General features: G+C 35.3%; 1 protein-coding gene and 1 pseudogene across 1 annotated transcript in view; both read left to right on the top strand.

The window, feature by feature from the left end:
• The window catches only part of LOC122362003 (sodium/potassium/calcium exchanger 3-like), a 6,673-nt gene extending 6,584 nt beyond the window's left edge, over positions 1–89 (top strand). The window contains exon 11 of the mRNA XM_043263240.1: positions 12–89. Within this exon, the coding sequence (XP_043119175.1) occupies positions 12–89 (78 nt within the window). The remainder of the gene's footprint in view (positions 1–11) is intronic.
• Positions 90–3,928: 3,839 nt separating this feature from the next.
• Positions 3,929–21,287, top strand: LOC122362002 (annotated as a pseudogene).
• The last annotated feature ends 4,852 nt before the right edge of the window (positions 21,288–26,139 follow it).

The following is a 26,139-nucleotide window of genomic DNA, read 5'->3' as shown; positions in this document are numbered from 1 at the left end:
GTCCATATCAGAGTCACCTGACTGGACTCGAGCTGCACTCCCATTCTCACAGGTCTCATTATGAACCGGCAGTGTTGTGGGTGCGTTAATGACAGCCATTACGTACTGAAAAGCTGCCGATGGCAGCAGAGCACACAGTTAATCCAAGAGTGCGTGTCCAACCTGCTCGCTTAATAGTGTCATTCATTTTGATGATATTTTGTGGCTGTAGCCAGAAGAACAACAAGCAGCTTGTATGTAAAATCTGTTCCTTATTTAGCCATTATGGTAAAATTGCAGCAGCGCTTACATGCACGTGTAGAACTCCGCTGATTCTGTCATTGGAACAGAGCGACGCCGACAGAATTTCTGAAAAATGACATCAGTCTGTTGGTATTTCATAACAAGAGTCCCTTTCTCAGGACGCTTTAATACAGGTCAGGTGAACAGTAGAACGGTCCACAATTTCCAAAGACTGAGTATTTATTTGATATACTCTAAGATATATGGTAACACTTACCTTATAATACACCTTAATACAGTGAATGCATAATGCATTATTAAAAAAAAAAATCTGCAGTTCCTTCACAAGAAATGTTTAATGCACTTCATGCTGTTAATTACAACAAATTAAATATATTTTATTTCTCTGTGTATTTTTCATCAATATGCTAAAAATATCCTATTTAAATCAATGATAAATAAAAGTCAAAGATTACGTTACCTATAAAAATGTGCAATGTAATGGATTACATTACTAACTACATTTTTGCCATGTAATTTGGTATCAGTAACGGACTGCAATTTACCCAAAATGCAACACTGTAGAGTACAAACCCATCTCTGTTCCTTAAAAATAAAATCATATGAAGTAATAATAACTTACTGGTAGAGACTAGATGGAGTGAGATGCAAACACATAGAAATCTACAGCATGACATCTACTCCCTAATATTAGATGAAAATGATTAAGCATTTGATAAACATAATAACAGTGTATGGAATGTTACTTATTGTTGCCTCAAGTTTGGCATTTGGTTTGTACTACACTGCCCAACAGAACTAATGACTTAATGCTGTTGCAATCTAACACACACATAGTCACGCTGGAAAATGAAATACCAGCATATTTAAAAAAAACATTTTGAACAGCTCCTTGACACACCATCAAGGTCATCAGCTCCTTCCCCAGGATTGGAATTGAGGAAGCATTGCTATAGTTAATGGAAAGCTGAGTTAAACATTTCTTGGAATTATCAAAAATATGCACACTGTCAAAACTTCTTTATAATATATATTTAATTGTGATTCGTGCTTACTTTGTATACAGGTGCGTGGTGGGAGAGTATCCACCATAGGCTGTGGAAAAGTAAATATGCTGGCATTTAAACACCATGGTTAATCATAAATTTTAAAAGTGAGAAAGAAAGTCTAATCTGTTGTAAAGATCCTGTGAGACATTTGTAGTACGTTGTTTAAGAATTAATTTAGTTGTAAACAACTTGAGGACAACTAATTTACAATCTAAGATTCTGCTTGAAAGATCTAAAAATGATATTAAAACAACAACAGCAAAAATTATATAATTGTTTGTTCATATTGGTTTTCATCTTCTTGTAGAGTCAGCTCCTCTGTAATCTCCATAAAGAGTTTATTTAGAAAATTTATACACTCTAAATGTTTAACTTTAGGTTGTTTATGTGTGCATGTTTGTGTCGTAGTGTGTGTGTGTGTGTGTGTGCGGTGTGTGATTGAGTGTTTGGTGTTCACGCTTGTTTGTGATTCTGTGTGTGTGTGCGCATGTGTTGGATGCTTTTAAAAAATCTGACCTAATAGAAATGAACTTTACCTAACTGATGTGTGTCGTAAAAATAAGGTTCAAAAAGTGTACAGACCCCTTAACCTAAATGTTACAAAAGGTCATCAAGACCAGCACCTGCATATCATAAAATGGGTCATAATGTACATAATGATCAATGATATTTAGCTCGAACTTTGGCAGAAAACATCACTACCTGAATGATTCGCAGGTGCATGTTACAAAAAGAAAACTTTTTAACTACACTAAAGTTTGAATCGCCAGATCCTAAAATCATTACACCATGTAATAATATCAATCTTCTTTTTCATTGAAAAGGAACCACAACATATTTTACTGCTTTTAAAAGATAGATAGATAGATAGAGATAGATAGATAGATAGATATATTATGATAGATAGATAGATAGATAGATAGATAGATGAGATAACACTAGTGTAAATTAAATATCCAAACATTTGATTTAATTTGTTAGATATTTGTGCACTCATTTTAACTACTAAACCAAATGGAGAAGGTTTATTTATGTAAATGTTTTTATATCTATAAAAGTATTTTGGCAAGGTGAGGCATTATATAAAACATTATTTGTAATGCAAATGTGCTTACGTGGTTTAAGAAGTTCCCTATAAGCCCTCGCCTGAAACAGGTAAAAAATTTGGTACAAAGCTCAGTGTTTAAAAAACGAGGTGTGCTCTGATTGGCCAGCCATCCATTGCACTGTGATTATCGCACTATCCTCCAGATGTCGATTCGTAGGCTGCATACATCATAAAGAAGATCTTATTTTAGAATAGCAACTGCTATAAATTAACCATTATTTTTAATAAAGTGTTAATTTTTATTATGTCTAAGGACTCTCAAATATAATGCTCAGTTAACTATGTACAACTAGGCTTGACGACGTATGTCAGCTCTTACAAATGCAACCTTCCGCCTGAGAAAAGGCTAACAAACTCGCCATTTGATAATCCATTAGGTGACTCTTTTGGGCGTCGGTTGCACGTGCTCCTCGTAAACATAACACCATGTCTTGATTCAGGATCGGTAATGACAAACAACAAGCACTACCCTTCACTGTTCAAAACTTCGTATATTAATAGTAAGTATAATAGGTTGTTTTAAAAAGAACGTAATATATTATAAAGATTGTGAGTCAGAAGTACTCAGACTGTCTCTTGCAGAGATAGAATTGTTCCACCTTGCATTAGACTGCCTCAGCAGGTTTAGAGTCTGTCCTCCAAGCAATGTGTGCTCTAATATCTGTGATGGAACAGCTTAAGGTATCAGTGCAAATACAACCTTAATCCACTAATTTCTAGTGTTGTGTCCTGGCCTTGTGTACAAAGTAGTTTTACTTCACAATGACACACAGAACATCTAGCAAACCGTGGCAAATACTCACAGTCAGAATAATAGTTGGTGTGTGGTGTTATAAAAATAAAACCCACCATGTCACTTATAAAAGGGGGGCAGTGAACTGCCTTTAGGTGGGGTGTGGACAAGTCATAACTTTTATTAATAATCGGTTTTGAGACTTTAGTCTTTGCAAAATACAGAGATCTATTCAGCACAATAGCAGCCCGTAACACTCAGTAGAGTTCACATCTCTCAACAGTTCATTTCATTTTTTGCACAATAACCCAAGTATCAAAAAATATTTACATTAACTTATATATTGTAATCAAGAAATAATTCATGGCAAAATGTCTACTTTACACCACTCTTTTACCATATTTTACTTCTATGACAAAATGCCTTGAATTAATTTAGGCTTCGTCAGCAAAGTTGGTGATGCTGACATTTGTCAAAGATTTCTTCTTCGATTATCAAATATATACACATAAATACCCTTCTGTAGATAATGTGTTATTGAGGTTGCGAATGCAGTTATAAAGTTTACGGTTTATACAAGAATACATAGCTGGAAAGCGTTGTTAGCTAACAAAAGCTATGTTGAAAATATGTATTACTGGAAACCATTAATATAGCATAAATATAAAAACTCAAAGATCGTTATCCATTTCTGAAGAAAAATCCTTGTAACATAAAAGTCACTTTTAATGTCTAGCGCATCCACTGCATTTCTTTTTTAAAACCATTCTTAAATGTACCCTCTTTCTTGTACCAATGGAGTACCTCCACAGTACACACCGTGAGCACATGGTGGTGTAGAAATAGCACTGTTTTGTGGCAGCTACATGGAATAACCCATAGAAGTTAGAATTGAGTGTTTCTTTGTTTTATACTATGGTATAAGTAAGATAGATTTACTATGGTACAGCTTATGCTTACAATTTCCAGAGAACTGAGCGACAGCGGATGCTTGACCTCACTCATTGGTATAATACTACAGGCTAATAGGATTTTACCTGGTGGCAAACAATACTCATAGCTTCCTGTTTGAAAGAGAGTTGTTTTCTTTATGAGTTATTGCCTTTTATGTGAAATGAACAATGTGTTCTGTGTTGAGATAAAGGGAGGTAGTCAGACAGATGATCAAGCACACAGTTGTTTTAGGGTTGTCTGCAACTCAGAAAGCCTGTCATATAAGAGAAGTTGAAAAGGAAAGCATTTTATCATAGACTTAATTTTGACTAATTAGAAGCACGTATCAGAAGAGCATTACAAAGGCAGCTGATGCAGAGTAATTATATAGCCTGTTCTCGCACCCACAAATCATCACATATAGCAAAATAATATAAAAACCAAAACGTACTTAATAATTGAAAAGATATTATCCAAGTGAATAACATTCAAAAATGCCAATTATATTCCAACAACGAAACAGTTTCATTCAGTGTCATCTGTTGGTGACTAATACTTACCATTTAGTGCATTTGGGGTTACGCTTTCTGTATTTTTTTTATTTCCTGTGTGTATTTATGTGTATTCCTTTATAATTGTTCTGATGATCCAGAATCAGACTCCTTTCTCCAACATGGCCAGCTATTTAACTTCTTTAAGATGTACAGAAAGAATGATGCATGTAAGGTGTCATCATATTGCTGCTGACCACATGTTCGTCGTGTGAGCATGACATAGTCCACACTGCTATTGTTTTGCATGACCTCAAGCCAATGCATTGTACTGTTTTGATACAAATATGAGATTAGATGCTCATGACTGAGGCAGCCATTATATCACCCAGCCATGAAAGTTAGAATTGCATGAGGTGACTCAGGTCTCAGAGTGATCACAAAACACACTACATGTAAATGACTTTTTGCTGAAAGTGCTTAGTGGATATGCTTGATAGAAGCTCACCATATGTGCTAGGTGCAATATGACCAAACACTTTAACTTTGATCTTGTGTGTACACAAAGGTCATTGTTGCAGAGGATGCAACTCTGCAGGCCTAAAACTGCGCTGCTACAATTTCTTGATAGACAGAAGAGTTCTTGTCTACAGGTAAAGCCTTTCCGCAAATACATGTCATGTTTTATACATCACCCCATTATTTAATATGCTCATATAGAGCCCTGTGGAGTTTTTAAGTCTGTTGGTCTGCATTTTCTGAAGAGTAGATTATGGTTCTCCTGATCTGGGCTAAAATTACTGGGATGTCCAAACCTGAGAGACTGAAACCCTCCACTTCTGTGGGACTGGTTGATTGACTGTGCACCCTCCTCGATTCATGGCAGCAAAAATAGCTTCCAACCAACTTTCATTAGAGTACTTATATATTAGCAGACTGGCAGCTATAGTCAGTGGAATATTTTAGCTTATAGGCACCCCCTTCCTAAAGCAAGCCATCAACTTAGCTAAATTCACTGCTCAATGAATGACCCAACAGTATCAACTTGATAACTCTCAAAATAAAGGAAGGCCTGACTACATCCTATACACTAAACATCTTGACAAGGAGGCTTGTGCAAAAGTCAGAAAACTTATAGCAGAACACATCTGCAGAGTTATAAAGCTCAAAGTCTGCAAGCAAAGATCTATATTTCTATCTAAAAGAGAAGTCTGATGGTAGGTCGTATGTTAAACGGGCACATCTGAAAATGCCTACATGTTTGTATACGATGTGTAAACATTATGTAAATGCTCCTAATGTCCACTTGTGCAAGAAGTTATGGCTTCAGTAACGCAAAAGTACATGAGGAAGTCTGAATAGAGTGTGTGTAAGTCAGTGCAAAATGGTCAGTATATGGCTTCTGAAAGCAGATACAGTTAGGGAATATTAGGATTACACTAATAAGAAAAAGCACAACTCAGACGGAGAAACCAAAAAGGGCAAAAACGTAAATCAAACGTGGATTAAATGTGATCATTTTAGACTCAGAAGGCAATACAGAGAAATAAATATCTGCATTGAAATCAGTATTCTGCCCTTGTACTGTCTCTCTTTAAATACTTTGAATGATCAGAAGTTAAAAATAAGATGATGATATTAAATATTATTAACTTAAACAAAACAACAGAGAATCAATATGTTAACTCATGTTTGAATTTATGTTTAGTTTTGTTTATATAGCTAGAAACTTGGTTTTTTTGTAACTTTTTTACTTTATAAGGTGACTTTTCATCCTCAACTGACCTGATCCAACATGCATATATTTTCTCAGAATTGTGATACAAACTCACAATTATAAAAGTTTCAAAGTCAGAATTAGAAGATATAAAGTCAGAATTATTAGAAATATAGCTGGGGATTGTCAGTTATAAAAGTCAGAATTACAGATATAAGGTCTTACAGAAAGAATTATGAGTTATAGTGAGAATTACATATTTGTATTACACCCTTAGTGAACCCAATTCTATAATTCTGTGATTCTGACTATATCACCACAATAATGGTTTTATAACTCACAAATCCTCTGATCACTGTTATTGAAATTCTGACTTTATACTTCACAATTCTCCAGAAAATAATCCAAATGAAGAGTTTAGATCACGCATTTATAAAAAATAAAGCTGGATTGTTGATAAAAAGTCACAAGCATTTCTATTCAGTGGGCGAAAAGTGGCTGCCATACAGAATGTGGCAGCAATCGCGTGATACTCGGTGGTTTTAATTAGGCATAACTTGCTTTGAGTACTGTGCGTGTAATCCAAGACACGTAGGAGGCCAAGACAAAAGTTTAACACCATTTAATAAACAGTTCAGAAGGTGCAACATCACACACAACCTTCAAAGACGTGAACGGCCAAGACTGGAAGGCTGAACACAGCTTATATAAAGGAAATCAAAGATAATACAAGACAGACATTTGCTAAGTTTGCAATACCATTATGGTAGAATAAATGTCCATTTTCCGAGTTACATGTCTGCTGCTCGTGGTTTTGAAGATCTAGTTCACACTCTCTATGGCAAATATGTCCGCCAAAAAACAAAATATTTTAATCGCTGTTAATTATTATTTAGGGTTTGAACCTTTTTCGGGTTCCTCCTGACATCATAGGTTTTTCTTTTTATTTGAGACCAGCAAGTTTTCAGGACTGGTACTAATCAGATTTAGGCACTAAGTGAAAAGCCTGTAGTTCCCAATCGTACTCCAGCCGAAAAGAAGTGGTATCAGATGGTCAGACACTGAGTAAAAAGTTAGGATGAGAATAATATATTGCAGAACTGTAGGTTATGATATTTTTAAAACTCTTAAAACTGCCTCAGCTTTTTTAGTTGATGTTGCTTATATTTTCCTTTGGCATTTCTGTTCCAATTACTTTTTATTCCAGAGCAATTGCTGTTGATTTTGACTTCTGGTAAACAAAGTAGCACTTCCAAAATGCAAAAAAAATGATCTGTCAGCTCTCTGAGAAACAAACACACTTTTCCCATTACTGTGACTAAAATAAATCGCAATAAGGGAGAAAAAGAGAGATTGAGTGATATATTGGTATAATCTGCTTCTCAGTAGTACTTCCTTTAGTCACATGCATCACTCCATTACAAAGATCCTTCACTCATACTTGCAGCTCAGTATCATATCGTAACGTATATTTGTCTCACCCTTCATGCAGAAATGGACTGGAATTTCCTGTTGCCTTTGTGTTTATTTTACGGTAAGATCAACTTCTAAATTGGTCGCATAAGCTATGCTAAAATTCCCTGCAATTTTATGATAGTAGCCATGCATTCATTTGTGTTCTTGCTGTGAACTGAACAGGTTGTAAAATCTATGAGATTTTCTTAAATGAATGATGATCTGCAAACAGGCATTCTACTGACTATAGGTAACTTGTCAAGAACATGTCAGCTCATTACTAACCCTACCAGTCTGCTAATACTCTGACACTGAATGAAAGTAAGTTTGACATGTAGGTGCAAAGTTACTTTTTCAACAGAATGTTCAAAAGGGGACCATCAAAATAAAGTGAAACCCTTTCTATTTGTTAAAAAATAAGCATTTCAATTTATACATATATATACATATATATATATATACACATATATATATATATATATATACATATATATATATATATATATATATATATATATATATATATATATAGAGAGAGAGAGAGAGAGAGAGAGAGAGAGAGAGAGATAGAGATAGAGATAGATATATATATAGATATATAAGCATTTTTATAAATGTCACATAAATGTCAGAATTTAACTATGGCCTGACAAATTCTATTTATATGCAGTTTAAGGTTTAAGTCACAGCAATCTATTATAATTTTACAGTATTCATACTATGAAAATATTTTACAGCTTATTACCAGACAGCCAAATACATTATAAATCTTTTTTTTTTTAATGTACAATAAAATACCACAACAGTCGTTTGTGAATCTACAGTATTCATACTTTGAATTATTCAACAGCTTTTTAAATTTCTGTGATTATTTCTATTTAAATCAAATGGGCTACTTTAAATTAAGGCTTTATTGTACAACGATTGTTGTAATTAGATTTATAGTAAAAGCATTTTTTCTCTGTCAGCCACACATCTATTTAAAATGCATTATATTGAAAGATCTAAACAAACAAACACTTAAAGGGTATGAAAACACTTTAACATTTAGAATTTTTTAACGTTTTTGGATCTGCACTACTTTTTTGACTACAGTGGCAACAACTGTGGTTGGTCTTTATCAGCTGGTCTATTTGATTTGATAGATTTTCATTCCTTTTGACTCCCGAGACATTTTTTAAAGGTTGCATTGCTTTTGTTCTTTTTAGCACACTGTTACTTTAACTTAACTTTGTGGTTTAATGTGGCAAGATCAGTCTGTCAAAACGACACAGACAGAAACAAGAGGAAAGCCATCTGACCTACATAAAGTCCTACAGCTAAAGGTCGACTGGGTTCTTCAATAGTGTGTAGACATGTGCATTCTATGTGGAGAATTTTTCTGGACGATCGCCCTTGTTCTTTTGCATTTACATTTACATTTACATTTAGTCATTTTGCAGACGCTTTTATCCAAAGCTCTTGAGGTAACCTTCCCCAGGATGACCTTTGCACCTTTCTTTAAGTGCATTAACGCCAATGAAGCGACTGAAACCAGAGACCAATGAAATGCTACCAAATGCTATATACACCTTGTAAGCGTAAATGTTAATAACTAGTGCTGATATCACGAGTTTTTTTTGTTGTAGCATGTTTTTTGTATGATTTGGGAGTAAATGAATGTTTTTTGCTGTATAGTGGCTTGTAAAGTGTTTAAGTTATCTGGCCCCCGTTCTGCTACTCATTGGTTCCTCAGCTGGCGGGAGACTTTTCATCACAAGCCATTTAGTGGAGCAACGTTAAAATTGGCTGTAAATTAACAGTAATTCCTTTTAAATGGCAAAAATATTGCCCAGAGTGCATTGTTTTATGCAGTACATTGCTATTTTAATAGTATGTTGCTGTCAGATTATGGCCGCTTTTAACAATTTTTTACGGTGTAGTCACTGATCTGGGTTATAACTTTAATTCGAATAATTATTACAAATAAATCTTACTTTTCGTGCAATATTTGCAACAAATTGTTACTGCGGGAAAGTACTTCATAACTCATTTAAATATCGCTTCTTCTTTTGCACGTTAGCATGCTATCTATTAACGGCCTTCAACATTGATCCTGTGACGCGGAAGACCTTCACAAACAATGAAAACACCGGCTTTGGCTATAAAGTGATACAGAAAGTAGGCGCAAGGTGAGCTCACTTGAAATAACGCTTGAATAAAACAAGGATATTCGAACCCCAAGACTGATGTGGATATCAAAGCCCTGGTGCGTGAAAAAAATTATGAATTAAGTAAAATGAAATACTAAAATAAACATAAATCTGAGTTTCCATTTCATATCAGTTTTGTTTCTGCTTTTCATTTTAGTCAGAAGGTACTGCAAAGCAATTATATCAGTGTTTTACAAATAGCTGCTGTTGTCACTGTAACGCAGGTCGAGCGAGGCAATGCAAACTGTTCTAGTTAAAATGTTTTTTCTAACTTTATTGTGGTGCAATTTGAAAGAAAACCTCTTTGAATCCCACCAGTGGTTAAGTATTAATTTCCTCTTTCTGTAGACTAAAATATTTCGCAGCGTTGACAAAAACCATGCTGATGTCCACATTTCTGTCTTTCAATTGCTTCTTACTCAACCCTTGTACCCAGACAGGAATGCCACAGATTTCTTTTTAGTCTGTTCTCATGTTCTTTCTGTCTTCTTCTCTAGTCTGTTTGTTAGTGATCCTTTAATACAATACAGTAAAACTCAGAGAGGAAAGATTTATGACTGTCCTGTCACCAGAGAAAACTGCTCACCACTGGTCTTTAATGGTACTTAGTTTTTGCTAATATATATATATATATATATATATATATATATATATATATATATATATATATATATATATATATATATACACACACACACACACTTATATAATGCTTCCAAATATTTTATTATATGTATTATTTGTGATAATATTTCCTTTTGTTATTCATCAAAGTTCCGAAAGAAGCTGTCAACATGTCTCTTGGACTTTCAATGTCTGTAAATCCTGAGTTTTCAACAGCCGTGGTAAGTTTCCAGAAAAGTTAGGACATTCTGCAAAGCTAACAACATCAAGAAATTGCGATTTGCTATTTGTCTTTATAACCTACAATATACAGAATACCAAGACGTTTTCAATGTTTAAAACTCAACCTGACCCTAACCCTAACCCCTCATTATTTTTACTGGCCAAAGTTTTGTTGCTGGGAAACTCCATTTTATATAGTTAACGTTACTGAATACTAAAATGTGCAATTTGCTGAAATGCGTTTACATTTATATTCATTCATTTAGCAATTGCTTTCATGCAAAGCTTGAAGGCAATTAACAATGCAAAATGACAACTGTGTAATAGAGCCATAATAGACATTATGCAAATATGAGATATTTAAGAATGTTGTTATTATTATTATTATTATAAATCCTGCTTATAATTATTGCATTCGGGCAGCAGGGAATCACAAAAACGGCAAACAGACCAGGAACATACTCAGGCGGACTCAAACACAAGACTTTCAGACTTCATAACTATTGAGAGTCTGGGCACAGCTTATAAAGGGTGGAGATAATGAGGCACACTTGGAGGTGATTAGTCCTAAGTAAGGGTTATGGGTAATGAAGTCCTGGGTGAAGAGAGGGTGCCCTCGGGTGGCGATCAGACAGAGCCACAGAGGCCTGATTGTGACACAGGTAGTTCAGTAAAAATATGCTTTTAATTAGTGTATTTATATAGCTTTTACCATTTTTTATTTATCACAAAAATAAGAATGTACTACAAATATATCTGCTCGCATTTAAAGCTGCTGTCCGTAACTTTTTCTGGTTGAATATGATCCAAAATAAATATTTGGGCAAGAACACAACCAGCCAGAGTTCAAAACTAACGCCCTCCTTTTATAGCTTTCTGATTTACAAGCGATTTAGCTTATAATAGTGTTTTGTCGTTCGAGTGGAACGAATACTGTAAACATAAAGAAGCTAGGCTGTCTCTCACATCAGCTAGAATAAATTATTGGGCGGCAGTTTGTTTAGACAATATTTGTTTTTCAGTTTCAGCTTGAAGCCACGTCTGGTATTTGCAAAGTGATATTTAAGGATTGCTAAGAAATGCTATTTCTAAAGATGTAAAACCACAGCCCTATCTTTATTTTATCTGATCTTATCTATTGCAAGACACGCCCAAGCCCTTTGCCTTTTGACTGAAGATTATTTATATTTTCAGATTGTTTTAGCAGAACATATAAAACAATAACTGATAAAAACGCAGTGTTCCAAAACAAAAATAAAGACGGTTACCTCTAAGTTTTACGCTAGTGTCCAGTTTAGAGTGTGTTATGTATGGCATTTGTCGCTTTTTCTCTCAGGTTTGTGGTCCGACCATACCTAAGAACTGTGACGTCACCACTTACAATGGCATGTGCTTTAAAAATCAATTCAAAAATTCTGTAAGCCAACCTGTGCCGAGGACTCTGAGAGGTACTTGTATTGATTCTTACCGTATATGACACGATTATTACTGCCGAGCAGCTTCGGATTGATGAAAATACGATTTTTTTTTTCCACCACCCGCAGAATGTCCAAAATCGCAAATAGATATCGCTTTTTTAATGGATGGATCTGGAAGTGTAAATGATGTTGATTTTTCTAAGATGAAGAGATTTGTTATAAAAATGATTAGAAGTTTTATAGACCAGGATGCAAAAGGTACGGCAATCGATGCATTTATTATGTTCTAGACAATATATGATTTTAACACCAGTTTTACCGTCATGAACTTAATCTATCTATCTTTCTGTCTTGCAGTTTGCCGTAGCGCAGTTTTCTACAGGTTGTGTGATTCATGAGACGTTTCAAGTCAGAGATGTAAAGTACTGGGAAGCTGCAGTGACTTCGATAAAACAACAGCAAGGATGGATGGACTTATACACTAAGTGCTATAAGAACACTTGTGTAAGACATGCTTTCTGAGATTTTTTAAGATTCCAGTTAACCATAACATAATTAAAAGAACACATATGTTATACAGTTAATACATTATACAGCTGCATCAATAAACTATTATTAAATATTGCATATTGTCCATTAACAGGAATCAGCTGTTCGTTGGTAGCGGAGGAGCAAGACCATCAGCCAGAAAAGTCCTGCTTGTTATCACAGATGGTGAATCAACTGATTCAGCTTATTTGAGTGAAGCTGTTCAACAAGCACAAAAAAAGATATAACACGTTACGCTATTGGGGTAAGATCGATATGTTGCCCTTCCTAAAGTCTTGGAAGAGATTTTAGTTCACCGTGTAAATTAAATGGAAAATGGAAATCATACATACGACGTGAGGTCGAATAAATTATGCCAGATGTTTATAAACATTATATTTATGGAACATGACATTTTTCTTAGGTTGGAAACGCTTTTCGGAGCAATAATGCAATTAGGGAGCTGCAGAGTATTGCATCTTTACCCTCCGATAAGCATGTGTTCAGAGTCACTAACTTTGACGCGCTGGAAAATATCCGTGAGCAACTCAAAGAGAACATTATTGCCATCGAAGGTATGTTTATGGAGAGGAAAAATGTACCGTGTGCATTGCTCTGATTTATAATAGTCATGATAATAATAATGAGGTAGGTAACTGTGTTATTATTGTATTTATTGGCTAGGAACCCAGACCACTGGTGATTCATCTCGGATGGAGTTTGCACAGGACGGGTTTAGTGCGGCATTAACAACAAATGTAATTATATTACATTACACCAAACTTAAAAAGGCATCGTACGAAATTTAAAATATGAAATACATACAGGGTGCGTAGAAAATAAGAACATTTGGTTGCTTTGCAGCCTCAAACGTTTTACCCAGCTGTATTTACGGTGCAACTTAATATCCAAGTGGAAGAAAAATAGCACCAACAGCATGTCAGGGGAAAAAAATCACTGATTTAGTATTTGTCAATAATTTTCGAACATATTGGGGTTATATCTTTCATTGGATGTTATAAGTAAATATAGTTAGAATACAACAAAAACTGTCTTCATTTCAGGCTGCATGTATGATTAGGTTAGAATGCAGGTTAGAATTACACAAAAAATAAATAAAATAAAACAAAAATTAAAAACTGTGATTTACATTTTCACACAGTTTTCACTTTGCTGGTAAATTTCTGGAATAAATATAAAGAAACCCAAGTAACATATTGAAAAAGAAGAGACATAGCGTAACCTCCATAACGTAAAAAAGTCACATGCAGCATTCATCCAGTTAATTATGCTTACCAAAAATATGCAAATAATAACATAATAACACTCAGTTGCAGGATGAGTTGTGAGTTTATGAATAGGATTAATTGAATGCGTGCTGTGAAACAAGATAAGCAGGATTCTGTTTATAGTGGCCATTGGTTAAAAGCCCGAATTATATCTTCTATGCTTCTAATACGAGCAGCTGATCATCTCTCTAATATTATGTATTCAGAAAGATATAACGATGACTGCAGTGGAGCTTTCCAGTGGAAGGGTGGATTTCAGCTGTACTCACAAGATGATCAAATATCAAATGATAAAAATTTAAAGAGGAAGTCAGCACGACAGTTACTTAGGTAAGATCTCTTCTCTGACTCGTATATATATCAAAATGCATTCGTATATCAATACATCCAACTATTTTAACGCTCTGTTTTATTTACAGGTTATTCCTTGGCAATAACGACAGTGTCGCAAACAAAGTATGCAGTCATGGGAGCACCGAGACACAAGCATGAGGGACAAGTTGCTGTTGCGAGCATTTATTACAGTCCAAGAATTTTACAAGAACTGGATTCTCCTAAGGTTATAGAACTCATATTTGTCTAAAATATTAGCACATCGCCCAAACAAGAGAAAGTAAGCTTGCATGTGAAACTATACAGCTTCCTGTCTCTTTTCTCAGTCTCAGATCGGCTCATATTTTGGAGCTGAGGTTTTGTGCAGTGGATGTGAACCGCGACTCCACATCCGACTTCCTGTTGGTATCGGGCACCAACGCATATAGATCATGACCGGAGGGTAAAGTGTTTGTTTACACCGCCAGTCGTCGGGTAAGGGATGGGGATTAGAGGTTTTAGAACATTTTAAAAATCAGTTCTGATGTACGTTTAGATTTGACTGTTGGTTTGCTTCCCGCTCTGGTCGCTCTTCACAGTCGTATTTAGTTTTCCGGTATGGAGCTGGTGGAAAGGAAGGTCAGAAGGGTCGCTTTGGCTCTTCTCTGGCCAGCCCGGCAGATCTGAACGGCGATGGTTACGTGGATGTGCTGATCGGAGCTCCTTTAGAAGAAGACGGACAGGGCAGCATCTACATCTTCAACGGAGGAGCATATGGAATAAATTCCAAACATTCACAGGTGCAATGCTTGGGAAAAATTTTAATAAAAAATACAAATGATCAGTTAAACCCTCTGTTTTGGTACTTTTGCACAAGTGTGACTCGGATCTCAAGACCAGTCTGGGGTATATTTGTAGCGATAGGCAAAAATACATTGTACGGGTCAAAATAATTCATTATTTTACATGCCAAAAATCATTAGGACATTAAGTAGATATCATGTTCCATAAAAATCCTGCTGTAAATATATCAATTAAGTTTTGATCAGGACAAGCTTATTTATTCAGCTTTTTAGATATTTTGTGGTCCAGACTGTTAGAATGAAAACGCATTATATTATGTCATTTTAAAGCATTAGAGACACTGATATTATGTTTTGTTGTTAACTATTATAAATCTCTTATTGTTTAATCAATAACTACAGAGCAACGTTCCAAGTGTTTATGTTTTGTTAGTGACGATTATAAAGTAGTAGCCGCCTTAACTTTTTCTTTTCTGCCTGACGACCCTCCGTCCTGAAATCCTCTCTTTCTCCCTCTTTCCTTGCCTGTATGTGATGACAGAGGATCGCTGGGTCATCTTTGAAGCGAGGCTTGCAGTTCTTTGGCATTTCATTGAGTCAGTTCTCTGTAGACCAGAGCGGAGACAACCTTCCCGATATTGCTGTCGGGGCCATGGGAGAAGTTCTGCTTCTCAGGTGTGCTTTTGTTTGACACAGAACTCCAAATGTACAAAAATACAGATTCGGTCATGACCATTCTTATGTGTTACCTGTGAATCATTCAGGTCCAGACCCATCAGAAATTTGGAAACCAGGGTTACTTACAGCCCACCTAAAATATCAACCGTTGAAACAGAGCAGTCGCTGAGAAACACCATGAAAGTGTGTTTCACCATGAGGCCATACAGCCAAAGCATAAGAGGTTTATCCAATATGAGAAATATTATTTCATGTTGTACAATGTGTAACGTCATAGTGGTGTACCACAATATTTAAATGACAATCCATAATCAGCAGCATTGGCTGACTTAAGCTTTTTAACACAATTTTATTCACTAAACTACATTTTTTTGTTAGAAATGACTACAATTTTGGGGGTCAGTTTTTTGGCAACACTTTATTTCGATAGCCCACTTCAGTCATTCAACAGCCACTACATCTATAGTATTAGTAGACTGCTTAATATCTTTATTTTGAAGGGTCCACAACATACTGACTATCAGAAACTTTGCAAGTATATGTTAACTTATTCTACTAACACTAAACCTGCCCTAACAATCCACTCTGAGAGTTAGTAGACAAAGTTACTTATAGGCATATAATTTCTAAAGTGGACTATCAAAATAAAGTGTAAATCCATTTTTAAAAAAATTATTTTATTTATAATAAATAAAAACATTAAATGACATAAAAAGCACTTTAAAATTATTCAAATTATAAAAATACATAACAATATTACTGTTTTTACTGTAATGATTGCAAACGTTGTACTATATTTATATAATAAATGTTAAAATATTACCTCTGACTTAAACGGTACTGCATTTTAATTAAACAAATAAAATGTCTATTTATGTTTATTATCTAGACTTGAGAGCAAATATTAATTACAACATAACGCTGGATGCCAAGCGACAGAAATATCGAGCATTTTTCTCATCCAAAATTCGCATCTACAGTTTCACAAAGAACATTAAGCTCAATGAAGAAGCTTATGAAAATCATCCTTTCCTTATAGACGTAAGTCAACATTTTTTCATACTTTTAAATATCAGTCTGTTATTCTGACTGTAAGAAATAATGAGAATAAATAAGTGTTGTACTTTCTAATAATAACTCAAACTGAAAATCGTGATTTTATGGCACACGCATGTGTCTGATATGTATCCCATCAGGCTTTCCCAGAAGATGCTCTGAACCCATTGTCCAATCAGTTAACATTCACTTTTGAGGGTCTACCAACTGCCTCACTGCAAAACATAAGACCACTACTGCTGCCGGGATAAAGACCACCACAGACCACAATGTAAGAGAAAGCATACCAATTTTAGTTTCAAGTGCAATGCCACACGTATCTTAGGGATAACTAACCACTATTTACTACATGCCATCTTTAAGACAGTCTTTCCTTCTGTTAGCAGGTGTTTTGAAAAATGTCTATGCTTGTGATTACAACGAAACTCTGGATTTTATTGAAACATTGAGCTGAAACATTCTTTAAAAAGTTTCTTTTAGAAAGAAAATCATTTGGAATAAAACAAGATTTGACACAAGGTGAAAAAAACACCTCTGAACAGAACACTAAGTTCACCTTTAAGTGTTTTGCGTCGTTTATTTGACTAGGCCCTCTTCGTCTACTTTTAGGACAAGGGAAATCTGATTAAGTTTGGTGTCACATTTATGCAGAAATAGAAAATTCACAAAAGGGTTCACAAACTTTTAAGCAGCATTGTATATCTAAACATAGTAACTTCTACATGTCTAGTGTAACATGTGATTTAGTTGTCATTTAATGTTTTCTTAATATCTTCATTCCACAGCTGGACTTTGAGAGAAATTGTGGACATGATAACATTTGTGTTGATGACCTCAGGATGGATTTAAATTTCTCTGGGTGAGCAAACATTACGTTTAACCAAGAAATTTAGTTTTTTTCCTCCAGCCTCATGCTATTTCTTTTACAAAGACATTTTTTCTTAATTCAGTCTATTATCATTATTATTATTTTGTATTGATCTCCACTTAAGGCGAGTTTAGAATAACCCAATGGCAGATTTATTTAAACAGTGATTTATTATACAAACATAATTCAATACAGACCTGACTTGACTTGACTTGACTTGACCCAAATTCTCCAAACAGAGGATATAACTCCAATATGACATGGGCAATATATACTAAACAGTGAAAATTACATGACATGAACAAACCAGTGAACATGAGGGCAAGGGAAGCACAGACACAATCAGATTACAAAATAAAAGACATAACAATGAACAACACAAGGAAGCCCAAACAAAGCCCAAACCTTCTGTTGCATATTATCATTATTATTTTACGATCCTTTAGGATGAAACAGCGTCAAAGTCCGGAATCAACCTTGTTTTTTCTCTTTTTGTTTCTGCATTCCAGATCTACAAATATAGAGGTCGGCATCATGCAGGAGATCAATGTGACAGTGTTTGTGGAAAACAGAGGAGAAAACTCATACAATACACTCTTCACCCTCAGCTACCCCTTTGGACTATCCTACAGAAGAATCACATCTAAACAGGTAAAGATGGCAGTTATTGTTACCGAACGATGGTTTATGCATGCGCCGCTTTCCGTTTGAGCAGGGCAGAGTGGAGTGCTTATCTACCGACAGTGAGCAAAAAGGCTCATTTGGAGAGACCACCTGCCACATCAGCAAACCCATCCTCAAAGCAAACTCTCGGGTGAGGTCACTTTTAAAATAGCCCTGTGCATTTTTCTTTTTTAGCGCTACTCATTTTCTCTGTGCCCACTTCTAGGCTGTGTTTCACATAACATACAGCATCAATAAAGAAAGCAGCTTTGATCAAAAGGTCACATTTAATGCTAGTATGAACAGGTACAGTATGACACATTTGATGGTTGAGAAACTCTTCACATATGAGAAATTGATAAGTAGGACTAACAAAACCTTCCGTCGCTACAGTGGGAACAATCACGCTCAAACCAGCGAATTATTCAAAACGAAAAGCATTGGTGTCAAATATGCCATCTATATTGCCTTAATAAGGTTAGTGCTCTGTTCCTCTACAACAGACATTAGCATCCAGATATGGTAATGGATTTTACGTTTCCACTTGATGGTCTGGGTAAATCTGGGATTTTTCTGGGGTAAATCTGGGAAATTTGATGCTTAATTTAGGGTTACATTTAACATAAAAAGTTTAAAAATGATAAAAATGATGCTGTAGTTATTAATTGGCTGATAAATCTCATTAGACAAGAATTAATGTAAAGAAATCCAGTCAGTTTAGTCTTTATTTTGCTGATTATTTGATAAAGATGTATTTATAGCATACCTTTATACCTTTAAGTTCTGGGATCTTGGTATTATATAGTATTATTATTTGCATGGTTTACCAAATAAATGCAGGAAATTGTTTACATAAAAAAATACATCTTAAAGATTCCACATTTTTGACCAGCAGTGTGTGTGTTTGTGTGTATATGCTATTATTAAATAACCGTCTTACGCATATACCTTTTAAATAAGGCATGAAGATTCAACCCTTTACATAAATTTTACTGCACAGAAAGCTGAAACCTCTAAACCAGTCAAGCAAATACTAAAGGTACTGAAATACAATTCGCACACTTCCATTCGACGAACACAAAATGCAATTAAATAAAGATGATCTCCTCCAAAACTAGAGTTCACTATTTCTTGTCCTCTTTCAGGTTGAAAATGACTTTAGAGAACTACGTTTCAAAGTTTTCCTCAGAGTACCAATGATGTTGGGAGATAAATCTATCTGGACTAATAAGAGCATGCAGGTAAACATGACGTGTGATAGAAAAGGTCCACATTGATGCATATTTATCATAAAAGAAACAAACACCTAGTGTATGTGCTTTTAGATTCCAGGCTGTGTAAAACAGAGGGATAAGCAGCCTGACGTAACAAATTTTGTAGAAATAATTAAAAGAGATCGTGTGGTGGTGAGTGATTTATATTAATATTATAATCTAACATAAACAAGTCCATAAATGTAACTTTTTATCTTTTCTGAGCATTGACCACTGCTCCGTCTCTGGATGGTGTGTGTGTGTGTGTGTGTGTGTGTGTGTTAGAACTGTGTGTGTGTGTGTGCGGTAAGTGTGTGTGCCGAGTTCAGCTGTGATGAGACACTCTTAAAGAATGAAAGAAGATTTTATAATATAACCGCAACGTGAGCTTTGGATGGATTGAGCAGGTTTATGACATTTAAAGCAAATTCATATCATAAAACTGACCATATATTCATATTTTTTGTGTCATCATTTCTTAATGTCATGATCTGCCTCTCTTAGACCGGACTCAGAGCTGCCGTTTTTCAGCTGGTCAGCTCAGTATCTATGGAATACGACAACAGCAAATATGTTTTCTTTTCATCTGATTCTCAAAAAACTGCACCGTCCATTCAGGTAATATATATATATATATATATATATATATATATATATATATATATATATATATATATATTTATATATTTTTACAAATTAGCCAAAAATGTTTATAAAATAACATTTAAATGTTATAGAACTTGAAAATAATAAAATTAAAACCTAAAACTATACAATTATAATTTTCAATATCTATGTTATATATACCTTATATATATATAACATATGCATGTCATGTATACCTTTGCAACCAAAATGTAAACCATAATAATATATTTATGGAAAGATTGTCAGAGGTAATATTGCATTAGTCATGGGCATGGAGCTAACCAAAAGGAGGGGGCCCCGGAGGTGGTGGGTTTTGTGTTAATTCTAATATTGGAAACAGTAGTAAACATTTTCATTAACGTTTTTAATATTCCAATGCGATTGTCTTTTTTTAAAACTGTGTTACAGAATCACCGTCAGGAACAGAGATCACATGTGATCGAATCGAGATTGCAATCTTTTAACGATTAAACGTGCATATATATGATCCACCTATGTATTTTTCTCAAATATAGCAAATACCTAAAAAGCCACTGCCCTTTCTGCGACCCATGATTAATGCACAGTGTGTGTTTATGTAGATCGCTACTCAAGTGGAGGTGTATGAGGAGGTGAACCTGACTAAAGAGATCGCTGGAGGTGTAATAGGAGGATTGCTGCTACTTGCTCTCATCACATTGGCCCTCTATAAGGTTAGGATACAGGACGTTCAGTTTCAAATGTTTCATTTTTACCAGTCTACATACCTTGATTTTTTCGAATGCTTTTTTTTCCAGGCTGGTTTCTTCAAAAGCCAGTACAAGCAGATGCTAGAGAATGCAGAACAAAGCCCCGAAGAGGAACCGGCCACAAGTTAGGTTAAAAAGATCAACCACAACAGTGCGGTATTAAAAATCCAAAGTTTGGCTTTACATGCGAGCGAAAACTGTTTTCCAGGACCGGCTTTATTAATGACGTTTATTGTATACATAGAAATATTATTGATATATGACTTGTGTCATAATCAAGGGGATATGACAAGCTTTCCTTTAACAAACTCTGTTATATCTTTATTAAATAAAAGGACCTGCTGCACGTTAAAAAGTACTAATGCTTGAAACAATCTCATCAATGTCAAACTCAATCTTGCCATTTAAAGATTCTCAAATGTGTTAGCCATATCAGAATATATCTCGATTTTCGAATGTAAGCATTTTGCATCTTTATAGATTATGTTAGTTGATCTATAATTATGTATTAGACCCATCTTTTTGTATTTTTAAAAAGAAAAACATGTGGCCCAGTTTCACAGACATTGCTTGGCCTAAGTCAGACCAGGCCATAGTTAAATTAAGAGATTTTAGCATATTTTTATTGATGTTGAGACAGAACAATGTATTTTAAGATATACTAGAGCACAATATTTTCATGCATTTTAGTCTGGGACTAGCCTTAAGTCATGTCCGTGAAAGTACGGATGTAAAGTTATTATTTATAACATTTTCATCGTACAGAAAGAGAGAAAAAAAACATTAACATTATCAATGAACGTTTTCAGTCTAGCCAGATTTAATAATCACTGTCACTGAAACTGTTTACATTGTAAAAAAATATATATTACTTGCATAAGGGCTTCAGTTTTCAGACTTTTAACAACTGTGAAAGCAGTTTACTCAAAACACAGACAACATGCATGGGGCTGATGAGTATGTTCAAACAAATAAATGTGATTAGACATCTTGTGGATATTTTTGCCACATGATAGTCTATTATGAGTGTTACACCACAAAAATTAAATTATGCAAATGATATGTTTACCAAGTGTATTGTATATTATACGTAAGTTAAAATGTGTCACGAATATGGTCAATAAACTTCCATTTGTTCTCAAGATGTCCTTATTCCCCACATGGGCTATCACACCACACAGACATCACATTTCCCATACTCCATTGCACAGATTGGTTTCACCTGCATTCAATTACACACTCACCTGATTGCAACGCTGCATCCAGTCAAACACACGCTACATACTTTCATTTACTGCCGAGTATCTCTCTCCAGTGATAGCTACGATCAAAGGAGCCATCTGTGTTATTTAATTTAAGTCTAAGTCTAGTTTCTCTGTTCATAGCCCTAGTCTGTTTCATTTATGTTCTGACCTCTTGCCTTTGTATATTGGGTTAACCCTCTGCCTTCTGTTTTGGACTTTGTTTGTACCTGTATGATCCATCACTCATGTTTAAGAATAAAAGCCTGCGCATGGATCTGCATACCTCACGTCTAGTCGGCTAAAAAAGTATTTTAAGTACTTTAAAAAGTATAACTCAAAAGTAAACTAAATTTAAAGGGTGTAAAGATATACAAAGCATAAACGGATTAGGAAATAATGTATTTTTTTACACATGAATACTTGTGACATGTTGATAGAGTAATATTCCAAACATCAGTGGAGATTAACTTCGAAAAAACTTTAATAACAAACTCAGAGAAACATCACCAATCTCTATTATAACTGAGAATGGACAGAGACAAATGGAGAACTGAGGTTTAATTAAAGGTAGCAACCAATGACCTGATGAGCTAATGAATGAGGCAACAGGTAAACAGAATAATTAATTCAACAGATTGAGAAAGTAGGTCATGGGGAAAACAATTAAATATGTTTCATACAAGATATGGCATGACAAAATGAACTGATACTCATGTATAGGACACATTTCCTGTCACAGTTTCCTCCTTGTGTCTGTTAACTAAATCAAATATATTTTAAGAACTTATTCTTTTTGTATATGTAGCCTATTGTAATGTAATATAGCCTAATGTTTATTGTTTTCACATCTAGGAGGAAAAAAATGTAATTTATACTACTATCTGTTCAAAATAAATGAAGTAACCGTGCATGGTATATTTGTTGTTTTTCTCCTGTTGTATCGAACCTTGACCTGTACCGTGACAACTATGTATCATGCCACCCCTAATTAATATACACATATAATAGTGTCTATATATACACTATATTGCTGCTATACTTTTGAATACTTTTGGCAATATAGTGTATGTATATATATATATATATTTAGTGGCACATGATCATTCAGAGATCATTGTTATATTTGAAACATATTGTATTATTTCTTCTTGTCATATTTGATACATTCCTGATGATTAAAGGTATTTGCCCCAAATGTATCTTTACACATAAAATTAAGTATTGCTAAAAGTAACAGCAAATATGATAGCGAAGAATTTTGAGTAGGAGTTGTTGCAGAAGATCTAATGTTAGATACTGAACCTATTAATGAGGAAGGAGGAGGAAGACCTGGACAGCTGTAACTGTAGTCAGGATCAGCTTCAGCGGAGGTAAACTGCACAAAACCTGGAGGATCACTGCACACAAAAGAGCTGATCCATTCCTGATAGCGTGATACTCTGGTGTACACACCAGGAAGTTCAGGTCCAGCACAGACAGTCCCAAAGCTAACAATACCAGACTGAACCCATACAGAGCTCTGCATGCTCACCATCGGACCTCCTAAGTCCCTCTGAAAATACAAATCAATACATACAATGTAGAAAGTAACGTACACCATTTTTAGTGTCAGTAAGATTTCGCAGCATGCTGTTTGTGTAAAATGCACCTTTGGTGATCAAAAACATTAAAATCTTACCAACCCCAGAATTCTCAATGGTAGCGTATGCAGTAACATATACACTACCTAACAACATTATATCACTTAAAATTAAAATTACTTAAATATTTCAAAGAATGTAATGAACCTCAACATTTTTCAAGCCTATTTATTCTTCATTTGAGTGTTTCTGTACCTGACACGAATCTTTGCCTCCTTCCAGGACACCAGCACAGATCATGTTGTCTGTTATATTTCCAACTCCATAGAGACAGTTGCACTGTCTGTTACCAATTACAGGAACCTCTACTTCCTGAAGAACTTGACGGGACGGAGGAGCCACTGTATGGAAAACATTAGATGTTACTTACTCTCTATAGTCATTGAGTATCCTGTTTTACCTAGAAATATGTCATGTTACAGATAAAATACTATTCCTAATCCCATATGATATAACTAAGAGGTAACAGGAATGAATTCTCACCTCCTTCACTAATGTTTCCCCATCCAGTGATCCAGCTGTCTGTGCCGCTGTTGAACACACTGTTATAAGCTGCTAGACACACGGGTCTGATGTAGTCGGTGAAGGTGACGGGTGTCCTCAATTTGAGAAGAGCGATATCGTTTTCGCTTTGTCAAATTGTTGTAACTGGGATGTTTGATGATTCTCCTCACATATCTGAACACTTCATTGGGGCTGAAGACTCCTGGATCTGTCGCCCCAAAACCACAGTGAAAAAAGAGGTGGGATACCTGGGAAAATTAAAGAATAGACAGAGAGCAAGTGAGTCAAGAAGAGTTTCTTTCCTGACATATGAAATAATAGTCAGAAATCAAATTTTCAATGGAACTAAATTGTTTTATATATGGAATATTGTTTTATTTTTTGTACACAGAGCCTGATCTCATGAGAATGAGACTTTGATCTACTGTGGTGCTCAACTTCTCTGTCTCTGCCTCAACACTCCTCCTTGCCTCCAGCTGCGCTTGGTTCCTGAGTCCCACTGGCTCCACCTCAGCCTGCTGAGCCCCAGTTTCAACTCTTATAGTCCCTTCATGACCACATAGACTCTGTGAGTCTCTGAGAGTCACTCAACCAGAAATACTCCTATCAGATCATCCATGTAGGGAGCGAACGTGTACGGGTCGGCAGATCTGGTTTCGTCTATTAAGTTACCAGTGTTTACTAACAGTAAAAGGGTGTATATGGCCTGTTGTCCACCTCCTTCATCTCTGTCTCCATCCGTTGCCCTCATGGTTTTGTCAGCCATCATGTCACCTCCCTTCTTTGATTCTGCTGTGGGCCTTCTTTTAGCCGAGCTCTGAGTCTCTGCTTTGTTCTTCTCCTGCTCTATTCTTCTCCCTCTGCTCGTCACATGATCTTGTTGAGGCCCTCTCCACCATGGCTTCTCCTGGTTTGCCTACTTTTCCATCTCCAAAATGGTTCCCCCTGCCATCACTTCTTTCAGTCTCTGCTTTTCTCCCACCCTCCCTCCTCAGCTGGATCTTTTGCAGCACGGGATGCAAAGTTTTGATCATGTTGGATATTAAGGAACCTTAGAAATGTGTATATCAAATATGATACAGTAGGCTTTAAACAGATAAATCAGTTCCTCAGTTGAAAAGAAGTAGTTGAATGAGTTTACCCAAGAACACAACGTGCAGCAGACAGCACCCATTCTTTGTTGATGAGAGAACCTCCACAGATGTGTCTGCTTAGCAGAAGAAGACTAGCCTGCCAGGGCCAGCGTCCGGCTGAAGCGTTCTGACCTCCTACTATCCTGCTGCTGGTGGTAACTGGGGTTATTCCACACATCAGAGCACTAGAAACATCATCTGAGGAAGCTGACACAAAAAAACAATGATGCTTTTACCCAATAACTTCTGATGTGCCACTGCTACAGACCGCATCATGCACCTCATTTTTAAAAAAAGCTTTTGTTAATGTTTAGTTCCTGGCTCAGCAAGTAAATTTTTAATAACTTTGCTTTAAAAAAAAATCCCACATCAAATTATTATGATTCATCCTTATTATAGTATTAATGTACAGTACCTTGTGAGTTAGTTTTGATACAAGATCCTACAAAACAAAATAAAGGCATGTTACATGCATTTCTACCTAAAAGTCTCTGACAATCACAATTTAAAGTAATAAACAATGCATGTTTTCAGACAAAAATAATACATTTAGATATCTGAAAATTAGATAAATTAGAAATGTAATAAACTCAAATATGTACAGTAC

The sequence above is a fragment of the Puntigrus tetrazona genome, chromosome 17, assembly GCF_018831695.1.
Source record: "Puntigrus tetrazona isolate hp1 chromosome 17, ASM1883169v1, whole genome shotgun sequence".
Lineage (NCBI taxonomy): Eukaryota > Metazoa > Chordata > Actinopteri > Cypriniformes > Cyprinidae > Puntigrus > Puntigrus tetrazona.
This window is presented reverse-complemented; position numbering and strand designations above follow the sequence as displayed.